This window comes from Gossypium hirsutum, chromosome D08 (assembly GCF_007990345.1).
Source record: "Gossypium hirsutum isolate 1008001.06 chromosome D08, Gossypium_hirsutum_v2.1, whole genome shotgun sequence".
Classification (NCBI taxonomy): Eukaryota; Viridiplantae; Streptophyta; class Magnoliopsida; order Malvales; family Malvaceae; genus Gossypium; species Gossypium hirsutum.
In genome coordinates this window covers 46,838,012-46,865,077 of record NC_053444.1, presented here as the reverse complement: position 1 = coordinate 46,865,077, position 27,066 = coordinate 46,838,012, and the positions used below count along the sequence as shown (strand labels likewise).

General features: G+C 34.1%; 1 protein-coding gene and 1 pseudogene across 1 annotated transcript; both read left to right on the top strand.

Moving 5' to 3' along the window:
• The first annotated feature begins 11,097 nt into the window (after positions 1-11,097).
• On the top strand, positions 11,098-15,700 carry LOC107907084 (DNA replication licensing factor MCM7-like; annotated as a pseudogene).
• A 6,139-nt stretch (positions 15,701-21,839) lies between these two features.
• LOC107910881 (uncharacterized) lies at positions 21,840-22,968 on the top strand. The gene is made up of 4 exons (XM_016838822.2): positions 21,840-22,196; positions 22,268-22,377; positions 22,460-22,578; positions 22,640-22,968. Exons 1-4 carry the CDS (start codon positions 22,013-22,015, stop codon positions 22,647-22,649), a joined length of 423 nt encoding a protein of 140 aa, XP_016694311.1. The 5' UTR covers positions 21,840-22,012; the 3' UTR covers positions 22,650-22,968.
• The last annotated feature ends 4,098 nt before the right edge of the window (positions 22,969-27,066 follow it).

Sequence of the window (27,066 nt, the reverse complement as noted above, 5' to 3'; positions counted from 1 at the left end):
TTTCGAGTTAATCAAGTTTTCGAATCTCAGTTTATCATTCTAACATTATTTGAAGTTTTCTCGAATCGAGTCGAGTGAGATGGAATTCGAATGGAATTGAATCGAATCGAATCGAGTATATTTGTTCGAGTTAAATTTTAAAAAATAATTTTGGGTCCTTGTAACTACTGTCACCCATCGTAATAAAATTTGTCCACCTTAATCAAATTTTTTATTAACTTTCACCACCTCATAATTTATTTATTAATTTTTTATATACTGGTTAGCTTCTTTGCTTGCTTAGTTGTTTCAATTATCTTCAGATTCTTGTCACTATGTATTTTGGAATTAAAAAATATATTAAATGTAAAAATATGTTTTTTTAATAAAATTTATTTTAAAAATAAAATGTGAAATTGATACCAATATAAAATTTTAACACGAATATTTTATGGCATAATTAATAATTCAATTTTAATATAAATATTCAGTATGACTAAACAATTCAATAATATATAAAATATAAAATATAAAATGTGAAATTTAATTTAATAATATAAATAGTAGATATAAATAAAATTATTACTATTTATGTTTAGTGATTTTTTTAGATAATTTTGATTTTTTATTTGAGGGTAAAGGGTGAGAAGTAAAAGTTTAGGGGGGAAATAAAAATTTTGGGGAATAAAAGTTTGAGGGAAAGTAAATAGGGGGAGTAAAATTTTGGAGGGAAAATATTAAAAAAAATTAGAGGGGGGAGGGTTTGGGGTAGATGAGAGGTGGGATGGGAAGTGAATAAAAGTTTTAGGGGAAAAGTGGGAGGGAGTAAAAATTTTGGGGGAAAATAAAAGGTTTTGAGGGTTTTGGGAGTAAAATTTTGTGAAAAAGTAAATGGGAGAGTAAAATTTTGGTGGGAAATGAATTTTGGGTAGATTGGGGGGTTGGAAGGGGAGGGGAGTAAAAGTTTTGAGGGGAAAATCGGAATGAGTAAAAGTTTTGAGGGAAAAGTAAAAAGGTTTGAGAGTTTGGGGTAAAAATGTAAAATATTATAGTTTGATATCCGAATTATTCGAATTATTCGAATTATTCGAATTTGAAAACTCAACTCGATTTGAACTCGAAATTTTAAAAAAAATTCGAGTTGATTCGAATAACTTGATTAACTCGAATAACTCGATTCGTTTAACTCGAAATTCGAATTTTTTTCGATTTTTTCGAGTCGAATCGAGTTTTGCTGACCCCTACTTGGAAATATAAAAATCATTAAAAATGAAATAAGAATACTCACTTAATTAAGCAAAATAAGCTTGTCTATCTTTAAGCTTCATAACTAGGGTTTTCATGTATTTTTGATGAAAAGATTATGAAAATAGATTATTTAATTCATTTATCATCTTTTTTTTATTAACTTTCTAAAATTAACCTTAGTATTTTAGTAATTTTCAATGATGAATAATCATTCTTATCTACTAACTCCACTAAATGGTCTATTTTTCATATAAGGACCTCCAATTTTGAATTCCATAGCTATTTGAATCCTTTAGCTACTAGAATTCAACTTCTGCACTTTATGCAATTTAGTCCTTTTTATCATATTATTCATGAAATCAGTAAAATTTCTTAACAGAATTTTTATATGATATTTCTATCATAATGTAGACCATAAAATAATAATAAAATAAATTTTCTTTTGACCTTGAATTTGTGGTCTCGGAACCACTGTTCCGATTTTACTGAAAACGGGCTGTTACAAGGTTATGAGTGAGAAAGGTATGGTAGTATTTGCCAACAGGGGTCTTCTCAAAGACACTAGAGTTGGCAAGTTAGGTTTCTTTGAGCATTGCATTTTTAAGAAGCAAACTCGGTTCAACTTCGATATAGTTGTGCACAGAACAAAAGGGGCTATTGATTACATTCATTTTGATTTACGGGGTCTGCCTTCTGACATCTCAAAAGGAGATAATATGTATTTCCTATCTTTTATTGATGATCACTCGAGAAAAGTTTAAGTTTATTTCTTGTAACAGAAAAATAAAGTCTTCGGAATCTTCAAATAGTAGAAGACATTATTAGAAAAACAAACCGGAAAATACGTGAAGTGGTTGAGAACATATAATTACCTTGAGTTATGTTCGTCAAAGTTTAACGGTTTCTACATATGAGAAGGAATAGAAAGACATCGCACCATTTTTAGTATTCTGCAACAGAATGGAGTTGCAGAAAGAATAAATAGAACCTTGCTAGAAAAGGCTTGATTCACACTTTCAAATGCAATACTAGAGGAGTTTTGGGTTGAAGTCGTAAATTTGGCAAGCTATTTGATAAAATGATCTCCACATCGAGCATTGAATGGTAAATTTCCCGATGAGATATGGTCAGGTAATCTATTTTTTTTCTATTTTATTAGTATGAGATTAGTATTAGTTAGTGATCCCAACTCAGTGAGTCTTTTCTTTCGTGATTAATTGTTGGCAGCAGTCCTAGTCCTACATTACATTTTGTCTTTGTGGATTAAGGAGAAAGGGGGCTCAGTGGGAAAAAGGATTGTATCATGAGAGAAGCAAGGAGGTCAACCTCTTTCAAATATAGAATTTTTAGTTTCTGCTTATGCTAAAGTTAGCCAGGGAAAGTTCGATCCAAGGGTCGTAAAGTGCATCTAATTGGGATACTCTGCCAGTACAAAAGGTTTCAAACTATAGTGTCTAGAAACCAACAAAACTATTGTTAACAGAGATGTTACGTTCAATGAATTTGCCATGTTTCAATTAGAAAATGAGTTATTTACTTTTAAAGACACAACAAATTAAAGTGTTTTGAGCAAGGTGGAATCAAAATTCGAAATAGGGGGTGACATCATGACGACATGAAAAGACATGTCGTAACATCACAACGAATAGGATCATCATCCCAACGAGAAGCAAGTGACATTGTGGCGACACGACAAAATCCCCATTCTTGCGAAATTGAAGTTGTTTTGAATCAGTTTGGGACTTTATCCGACCCTTAGGTTCCTTCACCATCTCAGTTAACTAATTATAAGTTGGCTCGTGACAGGAAAAGGCGAGAAATTCGACCAACACAAAAATGCTGAGAAGGAAACCTAGTGGCATATGCTCTAAGTTTTGTAGAGAGCATTGATTCGACTGACCCTTCCTGTTATTTTGAGGTAGTTGAGGCCTCCAATTTTAAAAAATGGCTTGTTGCTATGGAAGAATAAATTGAATCATTTCAAAAGAAAAAAACTTTACAGCTAGTAAAAGTACTCATCGATAAGAAAATAGTTGGTTGCAAACGGGTGTTTAAAAAAGAAGGAAGGTTCAGATCCATACGAAACTAGGTACAAAGCAAGATTGGTTGCAAAGAGCTACAATTAAGTAGAGGGAGTTGATTTTCATGATGTTTTCTCTCCCGCTATGAAACATACTTCCATTCGGGCGCTTTTGGCTCTTATTGCATTAAACAATCTCGAGTTAGAGTAGTTAGATGTAAAAACTACTTTTCTTCATAGTGATCTTGAAAAGGACATATATATGCACCAACGGAAAAGCTTCAGAAATGAAGGTAAGGAAGATCATGTTTGCCTTATTAAAAAATCATTGTACAATTTGAAGCAATCTGCTTAGCAGTGGTACAAAAAGTTCGACTCCCTCATGTTAAGTATTGGTTTTTCATAAAGTAAGTATGATAGTTGTGTATAATTACGATGTCCTTGTGATGGTTCATTCATATATTTGCTACTTTATGTTAATTATATGTTGATTGTGGCTAAGGATCCATCTGAAATTGAAAGACTTAAAACCATACTTAATTATAAGTTTAAGAGGAATGATTTAGGTGCAGCAAATAAAATTTTGGGGATGGAAATTTCAAGGGATAGACGTTCCGAAAAATTGTTATTATCGCAATAGAGGTACATCAAGAAGATCCTTGAGCGATTTGATATGCAAGAATCAAAATTGATAAGTACTCTCTTAGTTGTAGATTTTAAATTGTCAATTTTAAATTTTCCTAAAAACGAAGAAGAAGAGAGGTACATGTCAAAAGTACCTTACTCAAACACAGTCGGAAGTTTAATGTATGCAATGGTATGCACTCGTCCTGATATTTTACATGTTGTTTGTGTTGTTAGTAGATACATGACCAAACCAAGTAAGTTACATTAGCATGCAATTATGTAGATATTTAGATATTTACGAGGTACTTCTAACATGTGTTTAGAGTTCGGAAGAAGCTTAAAGGGCTTAGTTGGATATGTTGATTCAAATTTGATTTGGAAATTGTGTCCTTAGTTAGAAAGCTACACTTTAAGCTACAGTGGCTTTGTCAACTACTTAAGTGGAATACATGGCAATTACTGAAGCAGTAAAAGAAGTAATTTGGCTAAGGGGCCTGTTTAGTGAACTGGTAAGTGAAAAAGGGGCAATTGTCATATATTATGATAGTTAAAGTGTCATATATCTCACAAAGATCAAATGCATGACGAGAGAATATAGCACATAGATATTTGTTACCACTTTGTTTGAGAGGTGATCATTCAAGGGGATGTTCAAATTCTTAAAATTGGCACAAAACACAATCCAGTTGACATGTTGACAAAAAGACTTTTAGTTTTAAAGTTTGAGCAATGCTCGAACTTGGTAAGTATCTAACGAAGATCTAGTAATAGGACTTGGCAAGGGAGTTAAAGTCAAATACGAGTCAAGGTGGAGATTTGTGGAGTTATGCATTTTCGAACCAAAAAGTGTGTGATGTTGCAACGAGGAAGTGTTCTTCATCCCCGCAAACAACCGATGTCACGACGAGAAAAGAGCCTTCGTCCCGACGATGTGATGTCCCTTAGTCTCGACGACGCGATGCCACATCATGATGTGGAGACGTGCACCTTAAGTTTTTCGGTTTTCTTTTCCCAGTTAAACTCTGTTTTTAGTTTCATACTTAAACTCTGTGTAACACCCCCAACCCGTATCTCTCGCCGGAACCGGGTTACGGAGCATTACCGGAGTTTACAGATCAAACAGACAGAAATTTCAAACATTTCATATCATCAAAACAAGTCATCAAAGCATCATTTTAATCCAAATTATAAACATATCAAATCCAAATCAATTTTGCCTAGTTCATGAGCACTTAAACATAGAATTAAATTCACATGCACCTATCTAGATTTAGTTCAATTTATCATGCCATAATATGACTTCAAAAACAATCACATATTTATATGTATAAAACCAAACAAAATTAAACTTATAATCTCATTTACAATCAAACCACAAAATAACTATTATTTAGACACCTTAGGTACATGCTGACACAAAGGATAAACATCACTACATTTGAGTTCGGGATCGTTGTTGGATGCTGAATCAACAATCAAAAGTTGAGTACCTAACCTGCACACAGGAAACAAAACCGTACGCTGAGTAAAACTCAGTGGTATTTCTATAATCCGAATATTTAAAGACAAAATAATATAATAGGCACAATTAAATATTAAGCACAATTGAATATTTAAAATTCACATTTATTTATACAATAGCATTAACCATTCAATACTCAAATCATAAATACATCATTTTATACCATACTCAATTCTCATTATTTGCCATAAAATAGCTTCTCACAATATAATACACATTTCACTTAAACAACAATAATGTTCATTCCATATCCAATTCATGAATACACAATTCATGTGTCTCAATCCATATTTCAATCCACAGTCCCATTTTCATTTCACATATAATATCATCCAACATCGATCATAGTGTCATTTCATTTAATTATGCCTATTGACACGACTCGGGCTCGGACGGACACACAGATCCAACCAAAACATACTAGTTTGGCACCCAGTGCCTCATCGGATAATTCGAAGTAATAATTTGACACCCAGTGTCTCATCGGTTAAACTGAAGTAAATTGGCACCCAGTGCCTCATCGAATTAATCCGAAGTAGTAAATTGACACCAGTGTCTGATCGACTCGAAGTCGAAGAAATCCTTGAACTCTTCCAATATTATGGCATGCCATCTATATCCGACTCAGCCTGATACAGTTAATAGAGTTTCAATTCACTTTTCAAATGTAACCAATATTCATTTCAATTCAAATAATCAATATATTCAATATATATACCAATTCAATCAATATAAATTCAATAAATTCATCACATACTAAATCAATCCATTTCAATTGCAAAACACAATAATTATCACCTCAACACTTACCATATACATTAAATTGAATTATAACAATTAACAACTAAATTCGGATTATAGAAATACAAACCAGAAATTCTGAGCTATTCTTCGTCGACTTTATCTTTCCCCTTTTCAGTCAAGGATTCCAATATGATGTTAGCTACGAAATTAAAACAATTAAAATTCATCAATACAATACAATTCAATTTCATATTTGCTAATTTCAATTTTTACTCAATATTTGTCTAAATTCCAATTTAGTCTCTAAACTGAGACTAATTTTATTTCTTCACAATCAATTCTATATTTTCATTAAATTTCCACTTTAAACTAGATTTAACTCTCTAATTTCACTTAAATATCTAAATTTCAAAATTTTCACAATTTAGTCCCTATTACTCAAAATTTACAATTTGTTCTAAAATTTAATCCTTTTTCATTTCTAGCTTAAAAATCTGTTAATTTAATCCCTAATACTAAAATTATTCAACATTAACAACATTTAAAAACTCAATAAATTTTAAAATTTTGACATGGGTCGGGTAGTATTTAACACCGGGATTCCAAAAACGTATAAATTACAAGAAAAGGGATTAAATTGACTAACCAATTGAATTTGAAACTTTCGGAAGCCCTTCGTCTGTTTCTTTCTCCTTTTTTTTTTTTCGTTTTGCTTCTCTATTTCGTTTCTACCTTTCTATTTCTTTTTCTTTCTTTCTTTATTTTGTTATTATTATTATTATTATTATAATATATAATATTTATACTTATATATTAAGTAAACTTATTTTAATATAAAATATATTAAATTCAAATATATTTAACTTATGCCGCCTCACCTAAAGAACAATGACATAATTTCTTATTTAGTCCCTTTTAGTTTTTCTTTAATCTATAATTCAACTTTCACCCTATATGCAATTTAGTCATTATACCTAATTACTTTTAATTCAAGCAAATTCACTTAACCGAAACCTAATTAACTCCACAACTATCTTCGTAAATATTTTTAAATATTTATGAGTCCGATTTATAGGAACGGAGTCCCGAGAATGCACTTTTTTCTAATTTGGTCCTTTTTAATTAATTAACTATCGAAATGTTAAAATTTCTTAACGAAACTTTAATACCACCTTAATGACACTCTGTTTATATTTATAAAAATATTTAAGGCTCGGTTTATAAAAATAAGGTCCCGATATCTCATTTTCTAAAACTACTTAAACTTAATAAATCACTTATATAACATAAATTATCAAATCAAAAACCTTTTTTAAAAATCACATTTGACTCGTAAATATTAAATAATAATATTTACAAACTTACTCGTCAGATTTGATGTCCTCGAAACCACTATTTCCGACACCACTGACCACTGAAAAACGGGTTGTTACACTCTGATCAACCTAGGGTTGTTGTAGCCATATATGCTACAAATTCCAGCCTATAAATAAGCCATAGTTACTCTAGGTTATACATGACAAAAATATTCAGATCGAGAGAATTCTGTTCTTTATTTTGAAAGGTTTTATTTTTGGGGCTTCGGGTTTTCCTTTAATTCTCTCCATATTTTGTACTCTATTTTATAATAGTGAAATTTCCTTTTTCTCGTAGTTTTTTATCCTCTTTTGACGAGTTTTTCCACGTAAAATTTGCATGTTCGATCTTCTTAATCTTATTATATTTACTTGTTCGTTGCATACACAGGTTAATTCCCAACATGATCCAAATCTCACAAATTATTAACATAATTATTGATATAACATCATTGTATTGCATACAAAAATAATTATATTTATCTAATATAAAAATAAATTAATCTATTTATTTCTTTAAATGTGTATGATTGAATCAAAATTAAAGTTTGATGTATACATTTGAAACACAATCAAAGTTCCACGTGTATAATTGCATCAAATTAAAGTTCATGTATACAATTTCATACTAAACCAAAGTTCATATGTAATTTTGAGATTTATCCCTTTTTAGAACGACTAAATTAAAAATTCATCATTTTAAGGGTGAAATTATAATTTTGTCATTTATTAACTGAAAATTTTATAAACTTTTAAGGGCTAAAAGTATAATTTCTCATATTAATAAGACTCTTATCTACTTTCTCCCTTCCCTCTCGAGAAGATATTAGGAATTAAGAAAAAATGAGAAAAAAAAATCAAACAAAAGATGGAAAATAAGCAACCAAATATAAAGATCACTTATACTGTATTAATTTTTTTTATTTTGATTGGTATTATAAATTAATGGCACATTAATTTAATTTAAAAAATAGAAATAAATCAAAATTATAATATAAAAAAATCACATTCTTACTTTTAGTTATATAACACTTTTTTTAATAAAAAACAATGGTAGGATTTTATCTCTAAAATCCCAACTTTGTCAACAAAACTAAAGTTTCTATTAAGAATTAAAAAAATATTAGTAGTTTTTAATTAGGGTAATTATTTGGTATTATAACGGTCAATAGTTTTTAATTTGGATAATTATTTGGTATTATAACAATCAATAGTTTTTAATTTGGATAATTATTTGATATTGTAACGGTAAAAAAATTTAAAGTGGGTTGAATTTTTTGTCAAATGTATAATTAAATTTTAAATTTATAAATAGTACAGAGACATTAACCAATAATTCACCATTTTCCCGCTAAAACCCTTATCCCCTCATATTTTGCCGCCAAATCTCACTGTTCTCCTCCTCCATACCGGATTCCAATTTTCGCGGCCTCCACATTTCATCTCTCACACTCATTCGTTCCCTCTCTTTTTCATATTCAGTGAAGCTGAACCATGAAGGACCTAAACTTTAATGCAGACACAGGTACTTTCTTCTTCCTATCCCCCTAATCCTATATCTGCTCTGTCTTTATCCTTTCCCTGAATTCTGTTTCTGTTTCTTTTTCTTCAAATTTTCTCAACAGTTCTTGCCAAAGAGTTCCTCTCAAACTTCGCCGACGCAAATGGCGACGCCAAATACATGAACATCCTTGTCAGTCTCCTTTCTCTCTTTCCCCTTCCCTCATTCTCACCAATTGAAAGCCCTAGATCTCTTTATCTTTTTACTTGAAAAAAACACCAGAAAATTGTTATTTCATCATCATCATCATCATCATCATCATCATCATCATCATCATCATCATCATCACCATCATCATCATCATCATCATCATCATCATCATCTTGCCTTTAACACGTTACATTTTCTCTATTTCAGCAAGAAGGTTCAAATCATAAAATTAAAGTAGTGCAGATAGATCTCGAGGATCTATTTAATGTAAGATAGTTCCTAATTTCCTCTTAATTTGTTATAGGTGACAATTTTCTTAATACTTCTGTTAAGTATGACTCCTATTTCAGTTAAATTTGAGAAATAATCTTTTAGTTAAACTCTGTTTATTTGTTTCAATCAAACTCTGATTAGTCTAGATTATTTTATTATTATTTGACCTATGAATTTAGCCTATAAATAGGATCTTTTATAATCTTAGAAAATACACCCATTAGAGATTAGAACTCATAACACATTTATTGAATTTTGTATTTACGTTTTGAGGGTTCTTTGTTTTCGGGTTTTCGATGTTTAGTTTTTATCTCCATATTTTGTACTTTTTGTTCTTTTTCCATTATAGTAAAATTATCTTTGCCCGTGGTTTTTTATCCTCTTTGGAGGGGTTTTTCCATGTTAAATTTGTGTGTTCAATTTCTCAATTTCTTTCGCTATTTTTTACATGTTGCTTAATCGGGTTGATCCCTAACAAGTGGTATCAGATCTAGTTCAATTTTTCGTAGATCATCCCGTTCAGAGATGGCAACAACAAGATTTGAAATTGAGAAGTTTATTAGTGTCACAAATTTCAATCTGTGGCAAGTTTGGATGATGGTAATTCTAGTTCAAACCATCCTGAAAAAGCTTGTTACCGGGAAAAAGCTTGAGAATCTAAATCAAATAGAATGGAAAGAACTTGATGACTTGTCTGTAATCCAGTTGTGCCTCGCGAATATGGTATTGCAAGAGGTATTTATGGAGAAGACCTCATTCGCCTTGTGGAAAAGGTTAGAAACTCTTTATGCGACTAAGTCTCTGGCTAACTGTTTAGTGTTGAAATGTCTATTTACGTTTCGCATGAATGAATGTGAACTTCTTAGAGATCACATCAGTTAATTCATTACTCTTTTAAATGATTTAAAGAATGTTGAGATTCAGATTGATGATTAAGATCATGTTATGCTATTATTGTGCTCTTTACCCCTTTCATACAAGTCTTTCAAGGAGACCCTAATTTATGACAGAGACAAACTCTCGTTCGAAGATGTGAAGGGTCATTTATTGAGTAGAGACAAACTCGACAATGAGTTTGGTTTGGATAGTAAGACAAATAAGCAAACTCCCGTTTTTGTAGCATCAAAGAAGTGAAACAAAAGGTGTCGCTATTGTAAGAAGTTAGGTCACGTCAAAGCAGATTGTTATAAACTGTGAAATAAAAGGATTGCTGAGAGTAACGAGGAAGATGTAGTTGGTCCTAATTTGGCCAACGAAAGTAGTGATGATTTCTTATTAATGTCAACGAGCGAAAGCTCTAAGCTTACGTCCGAGTGGATCCTAGATTCGGGATATTCTTTCGATTGAAGGTGGAGTTGTGCGCATGAGAAATGATTCATCTAGTAAGGTAATTGGTATTAGTACTGTTAAAATTAGGATGCATGATGGGATGGTTAGGACACTCTTAAGAGTCAGGTATGTACCTGATTTACGAAAGAATCTCATCTTCTTGAGTATTTTAGACTTGAAAGGATGGAGAATCAATATCGAGTCGAGTGACATTAAGGTATCTCGTGGAGCTCTCATTTTGTTAAATGGTAAAAGGACTGACAGTCTTTATATTCTAGAAGGTTTTACAATGACCAGTGAAATCAGACATCCCTCATTCGTTACGGAGTTGAAGTTAACTCGTTTAGAGCGGAGGAAACTTGGTCATAAGAGGGAAAAATGTATGACCGTTTCGTTGAAGAGAGGTTCCCTTTTGGGTGCAGGTTTTGAAAAGTTAAGGCAATGTGTTCGTGAAAATCAGACCCAAGTTAGTTATGATTTGACAGTGTACAAGTCAAAGACTAGAAGTCTTCCAATTTCTAAGCACATATTTGACTAAGTTAATTTCCTGCATAGTTCAAGATAGGCTCGAGGCAGGCTTTGGCAAAGATGATGTCGTGAAAATATGAGTCAAGGTAGAGATTTGTTAAGTATGACTCCTATTTCAGTCAAATTTGAGAAATAATCTTTTAGTTAAACTCTGTTTATTTGTTTCAATCAAATTCTGATTACTCTAGATTATTTTATTATTATTTGACCTATAAATTTAGCTATAAATAGACTCTTTTACAATAATATACCCATTAGAGATTAGAACTCATAACACATTTAGAAAATTTTGAATTTACGTTTTGAGGGTTCGGGTTTTCAGGGTTTATTTTTTATCTCTATCTTTTGTACTATTCGTTCTTTTGCCATTATAACAAAATTATCCTCTTTGGGGGTTTTTCATGTTAAATTTATATGTTAAATTTATCAATTTCTTCCGCAATTTTTTACTTGTTGCTTAATTGGTCGATCCCCAACAACTTATATTATTTATTTATTTTACTTTATAACCCTTAAATTTAGTTGATTTTTTTTGGCAGTATAAAGACTCGGACGAGGAATTCTTGAGGTGGGTTACTGAGAACACTCGAAGATACATTGGGATTATCGCTAGTGCAATCGATGATCTTTTGCTGGAGCCGACCGAGGCCTTTCATGATGATGATCATGATATATTGATGACACAGAAAGTTGATGATGGAAACGATAATGCAGATGGGTCTGATCCACGTCAGAAGATGCCTCTTGAGATTAAACGTTACTAGTAAGCTTCAAGAAAAAATTCTTTTTCACTCTTGATGCACTTAGCCTGCTCAAGTTCTCCCTTGAGAATTGTTTGTTAATTGCTGTTTATGTTATATTTTAGTGTTTGTGGAGGTTTTTAGTTAGAATTGTGAAATGAACATAGAATTGAGGCAGTAGAAGGAGATTATAGTACTAATCTCTCTAGAAATTGAGCTCCATGGATTAATGTACAATCTGAAGTCATAATACTACTAGCTTTATACGCCATCTGAATACAGTTTATTGTTCTGTAGTCAGGTTTACAATTTGTAAATTTTTGGTGGATAAATTTGTTACAAGAGGTTTATTATGGTGCTGGTATAATTTGATCCTAAGTTCACATGAGGAATACTGTTTGGAAACTCAGTTATGCTATTGCTCTGGTTAAATCTGCAGCAAAATCTACCTGATTGCGATACATAAGCATAGGCTGATGCTCACTTCTATTTAATTCAGCGAAGTTCATATCAGAGCACCTTCAAAGTGGAGGCCATTTACCATTAGGGAAGTTAAGGCTTCATGTATTGGCCAGCTTGTAAGAATATCTGGAATTGTGACCCGTTGTTCAGATGTTAAGCCTCTGATGCAGGTAGCAGTGTACACATGTGAAGAGTGTGGCTATGAAATTTTCCAGGTAACTAATTCTTGTCAGGTTTGCAGTCTAAGTGTTGAATATTTCTCTTTGGTTTGAGACAACCTTTTTTCCCCTCAATTTGATAGTTGAGTAGTCTTCAAAAAGAACAAATCAAGTATTCCAGATATACTTACCATAGTCATCTTTCTAATGATTTTTAAGGAATCTTAAAATGCCAATTTGGCCGCTTCTTCTTTATACTAATTTTATATATTTTTCTTCCCATTATGAGTCAAACAGGATGTAACTACTCGAGTATTCATGCCGTTGTTTGAGTGCCCATCAAAGCTTTGTTTTGTGAACAGGAAGAAGGGGAACCTTATCCTTCAACTTAGGGCATCCAAGTTCTTGAAGTTCCAAGAGGTTTTAGTTTAACATGATATATTAATATAATAGTAAGAAGTCACTCTGCATTTTCTATAATGTATAAGAAAATTCTTTCCAGGCCAAGATCCAAAAGTTGGCAGAGCATGTACCAAAAGGCCACATTCCGCGGTCAATGATAGGGCATTTTAGGGGGGAAATGACTGGAAAGGTTGGCGTTCATGTTAATTTTATTGTAGCTAAAATATCTAAAAAGATTGCATGAAATTTCTTTGTAGAGACATTGCACCCATTTCCTTTTATCCTTTCCTCCCTTGCAACAAGAAGTTGAATGGTCACGTCCTGTTTATAATGAAAATTTAACTCTTTTTTGCTAACAATGTATTTACATTCTACCTCGTTTACATTCAGGTGGCTCCAGGTGATGTTGTTGAATTATCAGGGATCTTTCTTCCTATTCCTTATACTAGATTTAGGGCAATGCGTGCTGGATTAGTTGCAGATACATACTTGGAAGTCATGTCTGTCACTCATTTCAAGAAAAAATATGAAGAGTAAGCTACTTTCCTAACTTCATCAGCAAAAGGCACTTGTGGTTAAGCATCCTCTTTATACTTTCTAATACTAGTCTGTGAACTAGCAAAGAAGGCATCAAATATTGGTTCTTGAATTTCGATTGACTGAAACAAATCATGAGCTAGACAATACGAGTGTGCCTGTATTTATAATCAATTGTGAGCTCTACTTCAGGTATGAACTTAGGGGAGATGAGGAAGAGCAAATAGCAAAATTAGCTGAGGATGGCAATATATATAACAAGTTGGCACAATTATTAGCTCCTGAAATTTATGGACATGAATATGTTAAAAAAGCATTGCTTCTTCTTCTGGTGGGAGCTCCTTATCGGAAGCTAAAGGATGGGATGAAGGTAATATGTCCTTTTATGCTTTCTTGTAGTTTATTTGTTGGCGGCCATTTTCCTGTTTATCACTTTTCCACACTAGTAAGGTTCTCTACAAGATTAGGCAAATCTTTCTAATTATAGAATGAGCTATGCTTATGAGCAATGTGACGTTATTCCCATTACTTTCCCCGCCTAAAGAATCTCCTTTGTTCTTTATTTACCACATTTAATTTACCTTATGTTTACTTTCGTTATATATTTTTTTATTCGACAGAGCAATAGAATTTTAATGAACTACAATTTCATTACAGATTAGAGGGGATTTACATATTTTTTTGATGGGTGATCCTGGTGTTGCCAAGAGTCAGCTTCTCAAACACATTATAAATTTAGAACCCAGGGGAGTCTATACCACTGGCAGAGGAAGCAATGGAGTTGGTTTAACTGCAGCTGTGCAGAAAGATCCTGTCACAAATTAGATGGTCCTGGAATAGGGAGCCTTGGTGAGATCTATTTTTCCTTTGTACTATATACATCATGCCAACCTTCCTTCTGTATTTAAGTCAACATGTTTTATGAATATGAGATTGCGTAGAACATAGTAACTGAAATGTTTACAGTGAGAATCATATACATCATGCCAACCTTCCTTCTGTATCACTCATGTAGTAAATTATGCTTGTTTTGTTAACAGTTTTAAGTTTGAGTGGATAATGATTTATTTAGTACCTATCTCATATATGATCCTGGTTGTTATTTCCAAGGTTTTATGGTTTAATAGGCAACATGACCTATCCAGGTGTTAGCAGATATGAGCATATGTACTATTGATAAGTTAAGGAGCAACAAACTCTTAGTATTGCGAAGGCAGGGATCACCACGTCTCTGAATGCAAGAATTGCAATTCTTGCTGCTGCTAGTCCAGCCTGGTAAGAATGTTCCAGGTCACTCAAAAAATTGTTTCCATTTTACGTATCTTGATTTTTTTGGCAACTTCCTTTCATGAATTTGAAAGAGTCATGAGTGGGGGAAGAAAAGGAAGTAAATTCCTTCTTTCTGAGAGTATTTGTTCTATATGCAAAATTAGACTTATTAACTTGAGTTATATGACTTGTTTTGAAGGGGAAGATATGACCTACGCAGAACCCCAGCAGAAAACATTAATCTCCCTCCAGCCCTGCTGTCAAGATTTTATCTTCTCTGGTTGACCCTAGATCGAGCAGATATGGATACTGATCTTGAAATGGCAAGGCATGTTGTTTATGTGCACCAGAATAGAGAATCTCCGGCTCTAGGGTTCACTCCACTTGAACCATCTGTTCTTCGGTAAGCACATTATTGCTTTTACATGGCAAACTTGTCTGGATTGTTAACTCTCTTCCCACCTGATAAAGTAAAACTTCACGTGAGCAGGTCATTTTACTGACATAAGTTTTCATGAAGAACTTGATAAAATTGGGCTGCAAAGTCATGTGAGCCAAAAAAAGCTGTGAAAAATTGTCTGCGTATTTCTCTCTGAATTTGAAAAGCCGATCAATTTTGTTAGTTGACAGCATTACATCTATTGATATATTAAATTTGTTGATTTTCTTTAAAAATTCCACAACTATGTCAGGAACTTCATAGGGGCCTTTATTTCTGTAGATATTGTTTATCTGGATTTTGTTTTTGGTTTGTAATTGTTGGTGTTAGAATAGAAATAAAACAAGTCTGACTTCACTCTTGTGCAGCAAGTCTCGATGCTTGCTGAGTAAACAACCAAATTTGAGATAAATTTGAGGAAGAAAAGCAATGAAACTTGAGAGAAAATTGATGAACAATCTGATTTCATTTTTTTTGAATGAATAATGGCATAATGCCAATACATAAACTAAGCACTAAGCTTGTCAAAAAACAGTAAGCATTCACCTAATTGTTACCTAACACCACTAAACATTGAAACTTGAAGTATTTAACTTGTGCATACAAGCAAAGCTGCCTTAACAGCTCATAAGTCTGCAAATTACATCAGTCATCTGCCTAACATAGTTCTAAATGAACTAAATTATATTTCATTAACCAGAGATTACAAAATGAACAAGAATTCGATTGATTGAGCTTGCTGAAGCAGCTTCTGCCTTCCTCAATCTTCATGATTTGCATGTTGGCTGGTGGTGCAGCATGCTGGCTCACATCATCATGCAGCATGCTAGCCAACTTCATCACTCCTCCTTGGTTAGCATGCTGCTAACTCCTAGCTTCTTCCTTAAGTATTCAAACTTAGTTGCACTAAGAGCCTTGGTTAAAATATCAGCAATTTGATCATTTGTCTTGCAATGAATTAGCTTGACTTCTAATGCTTCCTCAATTTCTCGAACAACATGGAGTTTGATGCTGAAATGCTTTGTTCTCCCATGGAACACTGGATTCTTGGCAATAGCGACAGCAGATTGATTGTCACAAAAAATCTCTGTTGCTTCCTTTTGACTCACATTCAAATCATTCATGATTTTCCTTAACCAAATGGCTTGGTTGACAGCACTTGCTGCTGCAACATACTCTGCTTCAGCAGTTGATTGAGCCACCAAGGTTTGCTTATTTGAGCTCCAACAAAACATGGCTGAACCAAGACTGAAAGCATATCCTGAGGTGATTTTCATGTCATCTAATGAACCAACCCAATCACTGTGAGTATAGCCAATTAGCTTTAGGCTTTCTTCTTTCCTATACATCAAGCCATAGCTCAATGTACCTTTGACATACCTGAGCACTCTCTTAGCAGCTTGAAAATGCTTCTCATTGCAGCAATGCAAGAACCTTGAGAGCAAACTTACAGCATACATAATGTCAGGCCTAGTGGCTGTTAAATATAATAAGCAACCAACCAGACTTCTATAGGTTGTTTCACTGACCTTTCCAAAATCACTTTGGCTCGATAGTTTCTCTCCAACAGCAACAGGAGTCCTTGTTGCTTTACTGTATTGCATAGAGAACTTAGTTAAAATATTCAAAGTAAAGCTCTTCTGACTCAAAAATATCCATTCTGTGTTTGAGACACCTCCATTCCAAGAAAATAGGACATCCTTCCTAAATCAAACATTTCAAACATCTCCTGCATTTTGGTCTTGAAATTGACCAGCATTGCTCGATCTCCTCCTGTCACCAGCAGGTCATCAACATACAGGGACACAATGAGCTATGTTTGTGCCCCTTCATTCTTAACGTACAGTGTTGGCTTACTTTTGCTTCGATCGAATACCAAACCAATCAAATAGCCATCGATTCTGCTATACCAGGCCCTTGGAGCCTGTTTCAAGCCATACAAGGCTTTCTTCTGCTTGTACACCATCTGCTCCTTCCCAGCTATTTCAAACCTCTGTGGTTGCTCAACATAGATGTCTTCCTCAAGAATTCCATTGAGAAAGGCTGACTTTACATCAAGCTGGTGAATTTTCCACTACATTTGTGTAGTTAAGGCAATTAACAGCCTTATGGTGTCATGCCTGGCCACTGGTGCAAAGGTCTCCAGATAGTCCAGACCATATTTCTAACTGAACCCTTTGACAACCAACCTTGCTTTCAACTTGTTCAAGCTTCCATCAGTATTTTGCTTGGCTTTGTACACCCATTTCACTCCAATAACCTTCCTTTTGACTGGCCTTTCAACCAGTTCCCAAGTCTGTTTTTTTTCAATCATGCTGATCTCCTCAGCCATTGCCTGCTTCCACCCTTGCTGAGCTTCAGCCTCTTCAAAACTACTTGGTTTGTTGTGGCTACATGAGCCCTTTCATAAATCTTAGCCAATGGTCTAGTGCCCCTGATTGGTTCATCATCAATGTCCATTTCAGGACCATTTTGCTCTGTTTCAGCTTGATCAGTTGCAAGTTCTTCAGAAACTGCCTCAAGTTGATTCCTTTCCCAGTTCCAGCATACCTTTTTAAAAATACTATTATTAATAGAAACCATGATAGTGTATATTGAAATTAAAAATAAAATAAAATAATCTGAAAGAATATTGAAGAAACTATGACTAATAACTAGCTCGAAAGATGTAGCCATCGCCATTGACAAAGCAAATATTGAGTTTGAAAAGATTGAGAAAGTGTCCAAACAAATAAAATTTTCCCATGTCATTTCCTTACATGAGAAATTTAATAATTTTATTTTTACTTTTAGTTGAAATTAAAAGATATTATTAATAAAAGCAAAAGAAATATTACGGTTTTCATTTAATTAAAGAAATGATTGATTTCAATTTGAAGATTTTTCTAATACATTAACCAGATTAATTTTTAAAAAAATATTAATTACCCAATGGAGAGATATAATTCCATCATATATTTATATCATGTTTTTGGGAAATAATTCAGTAATTATACTTGTGTACATATTTAACTATTTTTTTAATTAATGAATTTCAAATTTTAGAGGAGATGTTGAGAACTAATTGAGGGAAACATGTGGGATAATATGCAATAGAGAATTAAATATGTTTTAAAATTTAATTCTTTTTATAATTATGAGAAAACGTAACTACTAAATAATTATTTTTTTCAGAGTTACTTTATGATATTTAAACACGTTTTCAGAATTATGGATGGAGACCAAGTTTATTTGTAGAAATCCGTAGACCACTCAACTAAATTGTATTGTTCTCAATGGAGGTTTTGTCTCCTGACACATAAAGAGAAGACTTGAAGATGCGACAGCTCATATAACAAGAGTGTGCTCCTACTCTATGAATCTGCCATCGTCTTTTTATGCAATCAAGTGCACGACAAAGTCGAAAGACAAAATCCCTACCAAAGATAATACTAACATGTCGAGAGGTTCGTCAACTTTTGAAAAACAACACTTTCCAAACTTCTTTCGATGGAATCAACCTCTCCTCAATAAAAAACATATGGGTAAAGTATAAAAATAGTCATACAACTATTCAATTTATTCTATTTTGCTCTGTTTCAGCTTGATCAGTTGCAAGTTCTTCAGAAACTGCCTCAGGTTGATTCCTTTCCCAGTTCCAGCATACCTTCTCATCAAACACAACATCCCTACTGACTGATACTTTGTTTGTTGAAGGATCCAAGATCCTATACCCCTTCTTGACAGTGCTATAGCCCACCAGAACACCAGGTCGAGCCCTTTCAGACAACTTGTCCCTTTTTACAGCAGGTACATATGCATAACAAATGCATCCAAAGACTTTCAGATGAGCCAGTGATGGCTTGAATCCAAACCATGCCCAAATGGAGTCTTCTGGTCCAAAGCCTTGGTTGGAAGCCTATTTTAAATGTAGGTTGCAGTGTTAACTGCTTCTGCCCATAGAGCTTTAGGCAGATTCTTTTGAATCATCAGACACCTGGCCATATCCATCAAGCTCCTGTTCTTTCTTTCACTTACACCATTTTGCTGAGGTGTATAAGTGTTGGTAAGTTGATGTTTGATGCCTGCATTATCACAGAAGGCTTGGAACTGAGCTGATGTGTACTCAGTCCTATTATAAGACCTTATGGTCTTCAGCTTACAGCCTGTTTCAGTCTCAGCAGCAGTCTTAAACTTCCAGAATACAGAGGTTACTTCTAATTTTTGTTTTAAGAAGTAAAGCCAACAATATCTTGAGAAATCATCAATGAACAGTATGAAATACCTGTTTCCACTTAGTGACTCAGTCTTCATGGGGCCACATACATCAGTGTGCACCAGTTGTAGTCTTTCAGAGGCTCTCCGGGCTTGATTCGAGGGAAATGAAAGTCTGGCCTGCTTGCCTAGCTGACATACTTCACATACTTCCTGGTTTTAAACTGAGCTTATGAAATTTTCAGCCAAGCCACTCCTGCACATGTGCTCCATCGATTTGTAGTTGGCATGACCAAGTCTTTGATGCCAAAGCTTGGATTCATCTGTTGTAGCCATGTAAGCAATATCTGACTCATTTTTCCAGTCAATCACAAAGCTTTTATCAGCCATAGGGACTACTATCAGCTTGGATCCACTTGGATCACTGATCTGGCACTGATTGTCCTTGAACACCACAGAATACCCCTTCTCCAGCAATTGAGCTATGCTGAGTAGGTTCCTGTCAATTTCAGGCACCAAGAGCACATTTGAAATGACTTTGGCACCTGTGGGAGTGCATATCAGCACATCACCCTTGCTTTCAGCTTTTGTAAAGTGGCCATTACCTATTTTGACTTTGGTTCTGCAGCTTCTGTCTAAAGACTTGAAGATTGCAGCATCAGGTGTCATGTGATTGGTGCATCCACTGTCTAGGAGCCAACCAGATGAGAGCCTTTGCTGTGCAGGTGAGCATGACATAGCAAAGACTTGCTCCTCTTGGTCACTGTCCTCCTTGGCTACTCGAGCCTCAGCTTTCATCTGTTGAAACTGATTCTGCCTTGGTTTGCCCTTGCTTTTGCAGACTCTCTCAACATGACCCTTCTTCTTGCAGTGTTGACACACAGCATCTGGTCTAAACCAACATTTTTCTTCTGGATGTCCAGGCCTCTTGCAATGCCTGCAAGGTTGATCATTACTCCTTGCAGCATTAGACTTAGGCCTATTTTTCCAGGTCTTCTTGCCTTTGTAGGCAGTATTGGTCTTTGCCTAAAAGACACCTTCTTGGTGCTCCTCCAATCTGCTAGCTCTTCTCTGCTCTTGTGCATAGAGAGCATTGATGAGCTCTGTCAAGGGAATGCTGGTCAAATCCCTTGAGTCTTCGAGAGATGAGATTTTTGCCTCATACCTCTCTGGTAAGGTTGAAATCACCTTCTCTACTACCATTGCTTCACTGAACTGCTCACCAAGGAGCCTTATGTTGTTCACCACTACCATAATCCTGTCAGAGTACTGCTTGACAGTTTCTTCTTCCTTCATCTTCAAATTCTCAAAGTCTCTCCTCAAGTTCAACAATTGTTGTTGCCTTGTCCTCTCTGTCCCTTGAAACTCCTCTTTCAACTTGTCCCAGGCCTACTTTGGTGATTCACAGCACAATATTAAACCGCTCAATTGTACCTTTTCATAAAAGTGTCGGTGTGTTTAGCTGGTTTGTGCTAGGAAATCACTTCCCTTTCTAGTTTCTATGGTCTCACAAAAAACGAAGTAGCACAACATATATTCGTGACTATGTTTAGACCACGTCTAAAAGAAGAAAAATCTTCGAAGTGTTGTGATATTTAGGCCGTAGTTTTTGAATCTCATACACAGATATTTAATATTAATTTGTTCTTTTTTAAAGTCTGTCTTTTATTGACTTTTTGTAGACAAAGTTGGCGACCTTTTTTATCAACTTGCACACCTAAAAGTAACTGATTTTGTTTTTGACCATAAAGTATAAAAAGGGACACCTATCTTTCTTCCAGCCAATCACGACCTTAGACTGAATTGGAATTTAAAGATTCTTTGTATATCACATCATTAACGAGGTCATGAAAAGTATTATCTTGTATCGTGTTCTTTTTTTTTGTTTTTTTATTTGAATCGATCTTACATTTATTTCGAGTTGAGATGAACACTTTTGGCAAATGGGTTCAATGTTAGGTTCTTTTCTTAAGGTTTTATTATATAGTCAGATGTAAATTCATTATTCAAATATAAACTCATAAAAAAAAACCAGTTAATTGCGGATGCTAGTATTTATTTGGCAATAGCTAGTAGATTCTATATTCAGTCAAAATTACAGATCTTCATCCCCACTTGACTGTTAAGTAACAATTACATACGTCATTTTTTAATATTTTATTTTTGATCTTAATTATCCAGTCTGACATAATAAAAAGAAAAATAAATTATCCAGACCAAAACACAAAATATCCATACATTCCCCCACAATACGACGGCTTTCGCTTAAAAAACCAGGACCAAAGTAATAAAAATATAACACAACACCATCGAACTCAAAAAAACAGTTTAGGTTACTACAAAAACCACGGCAACTACCACCCTTGAATGTTTTGAGCTTCCCACATCGCTTTCTTATCTACACTAAGGCCTATAATATCTCAGACCCTCCTTATATTACAGTGTTAAAAATCAAACAAAACACAATCCATAGCAATGGAAGCAGTGAACCTCAAGAAAAAGCAGTGCAAAATTGTCGTGGCAGTAGATGAGAGTGCAGAGAGCATGTATGCACTTTCATGGTGCCTTTCTAATTTGATTTCTCAAGCCACAATCAACACCCTTGTTCTTCTTTATGTCAAGCCTCCGCCTCCTGTCTACTCTTCCTTGGATGTTGCAGGTTAGCTATGGTTATTTTCTTTATTTTCAAAAACACAATTGGTATTCATATATCAGTATGTATGGTTTCAGGGTATATATTTTCCGGCGATATGATCCGAGCCTTGGAGGCCTATGGCAATGACCTGGTGAATTCAGTGATGGGTCGAGCTGAAGATATATGTGGCAAATTTAGCAGCAATGTAAGATTTTTGTTTGTTTAATTATAAAGTTAAATAAACGAATATGATAAAGATTTTGAAGGCTCGTTTTATGTCTGAGTAGATAAAAGTGGACCGAATTGTTGGAAGTGGAGATGCAAGGGACGTTATATGTAATATAGTGGATAAAATCAAAGCAGATACGTTGGTGATGGGAAGCCATGGTTACGGTTTCTTCAAAAGGTATGAAAGTATCTTTAATTTGTAACAATTTCCGAACTTGGCTTATGAAATTTATTTGCAGCCAGTGGTGATCGTGAAACATCCAGAGAAGATATAAAGCTTATTCTTCATTGTCGGAGATATGGCTTCTACTACCATGTACACCAGTATAGTGCTTTGTTAATTCAAAGTTCCTGATGGTTAATGAGGATCCTATGATTTTTCTTATCTAAAAGTATGTGTTCCTCAAAGGAAGAGATGGGGTTTATCAGTTCATGTATATATGTTCACCAAAAAGTAGACTTTCTGAAATAATTAAAAATAGCCCATAAAAGAGGACTGAAGCAACGTGGTTTAAAGATTAAATGGCAACTTGCAGCTCACCGAGAATACCCAATTGCCCCCCAACAATACAATAAGACATTGGGTGATATATCAAAAGGCATAATGATCTATTTTGGCCTTACAATTAAAAAAAAAAGTTATTGTAGCTCTTTATTTAATTTTTCGTCTCTTTTAGTACATTGTATGTCAAATCATCCCAAGATGGATGAAAAGACGTTTATTAACTTTGCTGTGGCATTTTCGTGGCAGTCCATGTATATGCCACGTTAGCCATTAATTAATTTTAAAATATTTAATAATATTTAAATTTTTTTGAATTTTTTAAAATTTTTAAAAAGTTAATTAATTATTGATGGTGATATGTACGTGGATGTCACGTCAGCAAAGTTAACAAGCCTTAACTTTTTTTTATCTATTTTAAGGTGAATTGACATAATGAATATTTAAGGGTTACAAGAGACGAAAAGTTAAATAAAAAGCTAAAATAATTTTTTTTTATAAAGTTGGAGGTACTTATTTCCTAAATTAAATTATATCATAATACTAATTTCAATCTGCAACTTAAACCTACCTAGGGATCACATGAAAACAATTGAATTCTGTAACACCCTATACCCGACCCGTTTTATCGGATTCAAGTTTAAGATGTCACAATACTTAGCTAAAGTTTTCAATCAACGGAAGTCATACTGAATGTACCTCTTATTTATTTGAAATCATTTCTAAGACAATAGGTTTGGATAATACATTTATCGTTTATTGCAAAATTTTTAAAGGTAAAATAAAACCTTACAACAAATTACTTAAATAGACAAACGTTTCTGTAATGGGTATTACTATTTATCATTTGAAAAAATTGTTTCCATAATATCCCTCTGTATGCATAATATTGCCTCGGCCTACTGTCATAGCGCATTCCTGGTTTGGTCCTTCTTGACATACAGGTTCAACTCATGGACCTGCAAACCAAAACACGCATATAAGTTTCCAAGAAACTTAGTGAGCCTCACTCATATTTACCTTTTCACGAAGATGTAGATTTTATCGACTCAAGGGTTTGAGTTCCCTTTCAGACATTGGCGGATACATTTCTGATTCTTGGTTAGCGAATAACCATACATGAATCTCTACACTTAACTATTTTATACTCCTTACACCCAACCGACGGATATCAGACTTTACACAATATTTTGAATCTCATTACACGATTTCTTTGCTATTTGTAATTAGGTACGCTTATCAGATACTACTCTTGGCAGATTCCTTTACAGAACTCATCGATTGCCAGAGCACCAGTTACATTGTATCTTCAAATCAGTCCAAACAGTCATACTTGCTTAGAAGAACACAACATTTCAATACATTCAATAGAATTCTAGATAACAGTAATGTAGGACCCAAGAAATTTCTAGGTTTGGTGGACACTTGCACTACCATTATTCCGAATGTCCCAAGTTCCCTATCATGGTAGATTTGTAACGCCTTCAGCTCGATCTACATCTCAGGTGTTACAACGCAAAAATAGACTTATGCTAACTTTACTCGCAAATATTTACAACAATTACAACTTAGCTTAAAAGAATCTTTCAACTAAATTGCAAATGAATAAACAATAGGTAATCATGATCATTGTACAATGGGTGTTAATTACAAGGAATTACAGGCTACTCTCATAGCTTAACTACATAACTTCAATATATAAAACTTAATTAATGCCACTGTCTTGATTTGTATGCATAATAACCCACTTTGCCACTACCTTGGCATTGCCCTGGCGTCGTCTCTCTTGACATAGGCCCTACCCAACTTACCTATAACATAAATACACAAAGGTAAGTTCCCAATTGTATACTGCATCGGGTAGTTCATTTGACCATCTCATTATTATTTTTTACTCATTGACCTATCACTAACTATGCCATTCTTAGAATTCCTTTCTTCACACCATCGAAGTTACCTCTCACCTTGATATCATGCCTTACCCTTCACATCTTCAATACGTTACTTACGTTCTATGCTTTACGCTTTCATGATCCCTTAACCAATCCAAACCCAGTGATTCATAAAGTACTATCATTCTTTCATACGTACAGTCTTTGTTCCTTCAAGATTCATGAGTGATTTTGTATATAGGTAAAAGATACATTATCAAATTTTATGATTCGATCTTTGCTGAAAAATACCCTCTCTCAGGATCTTCTCCATTATTTTTCAGGTAAATAACCTCTCTCAACTTTAGTAAACATAGTCCTTACTCATTTTTGTTCTTCCAATCCCTTTTTACCTATACTTTGAGTCCGTTATATACTCTGGCGTACTCTAGTTTCTCTGTTATTATCTTAGGATCATGCATGATACGCCATGACATTTCATGTAGAGTTTGTCATAATAAAAATTCATTACAATACCCTATTGAGGGTATAACAAGTTACGCCAAAACGACTCTTCCTTCAAATGCATTATTCTTACCATTCCTTCAGTGTTTTCCATACATACTGTTTCCTCAGAGTTAGCATTGAATTACCATTACTTTCTTTTAGGGTCCGTCACAGAGGCACTTCCTTCATGTGGTTGCCACAAAGCTTCTATTATCATATATTGGCACAAAGGCTTCCATTATCATAGATTGCCACAAAGGCTTCCATTTTCATATTCATTGGCGTGCTCACGATAGGAATTTGCCTAGACTCACATTTCGTGAGGTTTTCCCATCATCGCCCTAGTTCACGCAGAGAACCCCATCAAGTAATAACCTTCATTTAGTTCTTTCCCTATGATGCCATAGCCTACTAGCTATGGTCTTACACGATATGGTACCATGGTCATGGGATTTTCCTTTTTGGAGATCGTGTTTAAAGTCCTAATGGACCCCTTTTGACAACTCCACAGAGACAGGCACAGACTCACTAACAAACCTTTCATGCATTAACACCATTTAAACTTAACACACTATTTATCATACCATCCTTTTGTAGGTTTAGTTCGTAGTACATATGATTCTTCACAAAAAACATCTAGAATAGACAACATACACGCACGAGTCAGTTTAGAGGCTCACCTGAAAACCCCAAAATAGTAACTTGATTCCTAGGTCTAAACATCCATCGAGAAATCTTAATAACCAATGGTTATAAAGCATAAAGATACCGTTAAAACTCATTCATATGACATTTATCAACATCTGGAACCCAAATAACCTCCATGCAACATCTTACTTCCTCATCTTACTATTTACGCACATAAAATAGACTTACTCGTTTAGAAGTTAACATGCAAGTCCATAATACTTACCTAGAGTATGAAATAACCTTCTGCGTGAACTCCGATCCTTAGTTTTAGTTTAAAAATAAAGATCCCTAATCAACTCCAAATCAAATCAGCGATGGTGTTTTCAAATGGAAGGAAGAAGATGACTCCCATAATTCTCAAGCCTTTATAAAAAATCTCACATCCTCATAGGAGAACCACACACGTGTCACAATTTTTTTTAACCTGCCTTATAAATGGTTTACAACTATAAGGTAACGAATGCGAGAATTCATATTTTTATTATACATATTTAATACATCACTTCGTTCATTCCTAACTAGCTCAACAACTAGGTAAACTTGGCGTACTATACCTTTGGTGATACTCGTCATCCAAAAGCCCTCAATACTCTTACCAGTTCTCTTCTTCTTTGCATCACCATTCATCCATATAAAAATCCTTATCTAATACTCTAATATTGGCTATGAGCCCGATGTACTTATCAAGAGTATCCATTAAGCGAATAGGACTGCACCAATAAGAGTTCTTTTCGGTTTACCCATCAAACTCAAGACCCGTCAAGCTGGGTGTTACAAGATCACTAAGGCAGATTCATCAATTGGCTACTTTGTCGAGAATACTATTAGAAAATGTCTCATAGGCATACTCAGATCTCACTCAAGGCGGACTAACACCTCACCACTTAGTCATTACATAATTCACTATATGAATTTTCTAGAGAATTAGCCGCAAAGGCTTTCCTGAGAATTCACTATAAAGGCTTTCTAGAGGATTTACCGCAAAGATGTTCCAGAGAATTTACCACAAAGGTTTTTCAGAGAATTCGCCATAAAGTCTTTTTCAGATAATTCGCCACAAGGTCTTTTTAGATAATTCTCCACAAAGACTTTTTAG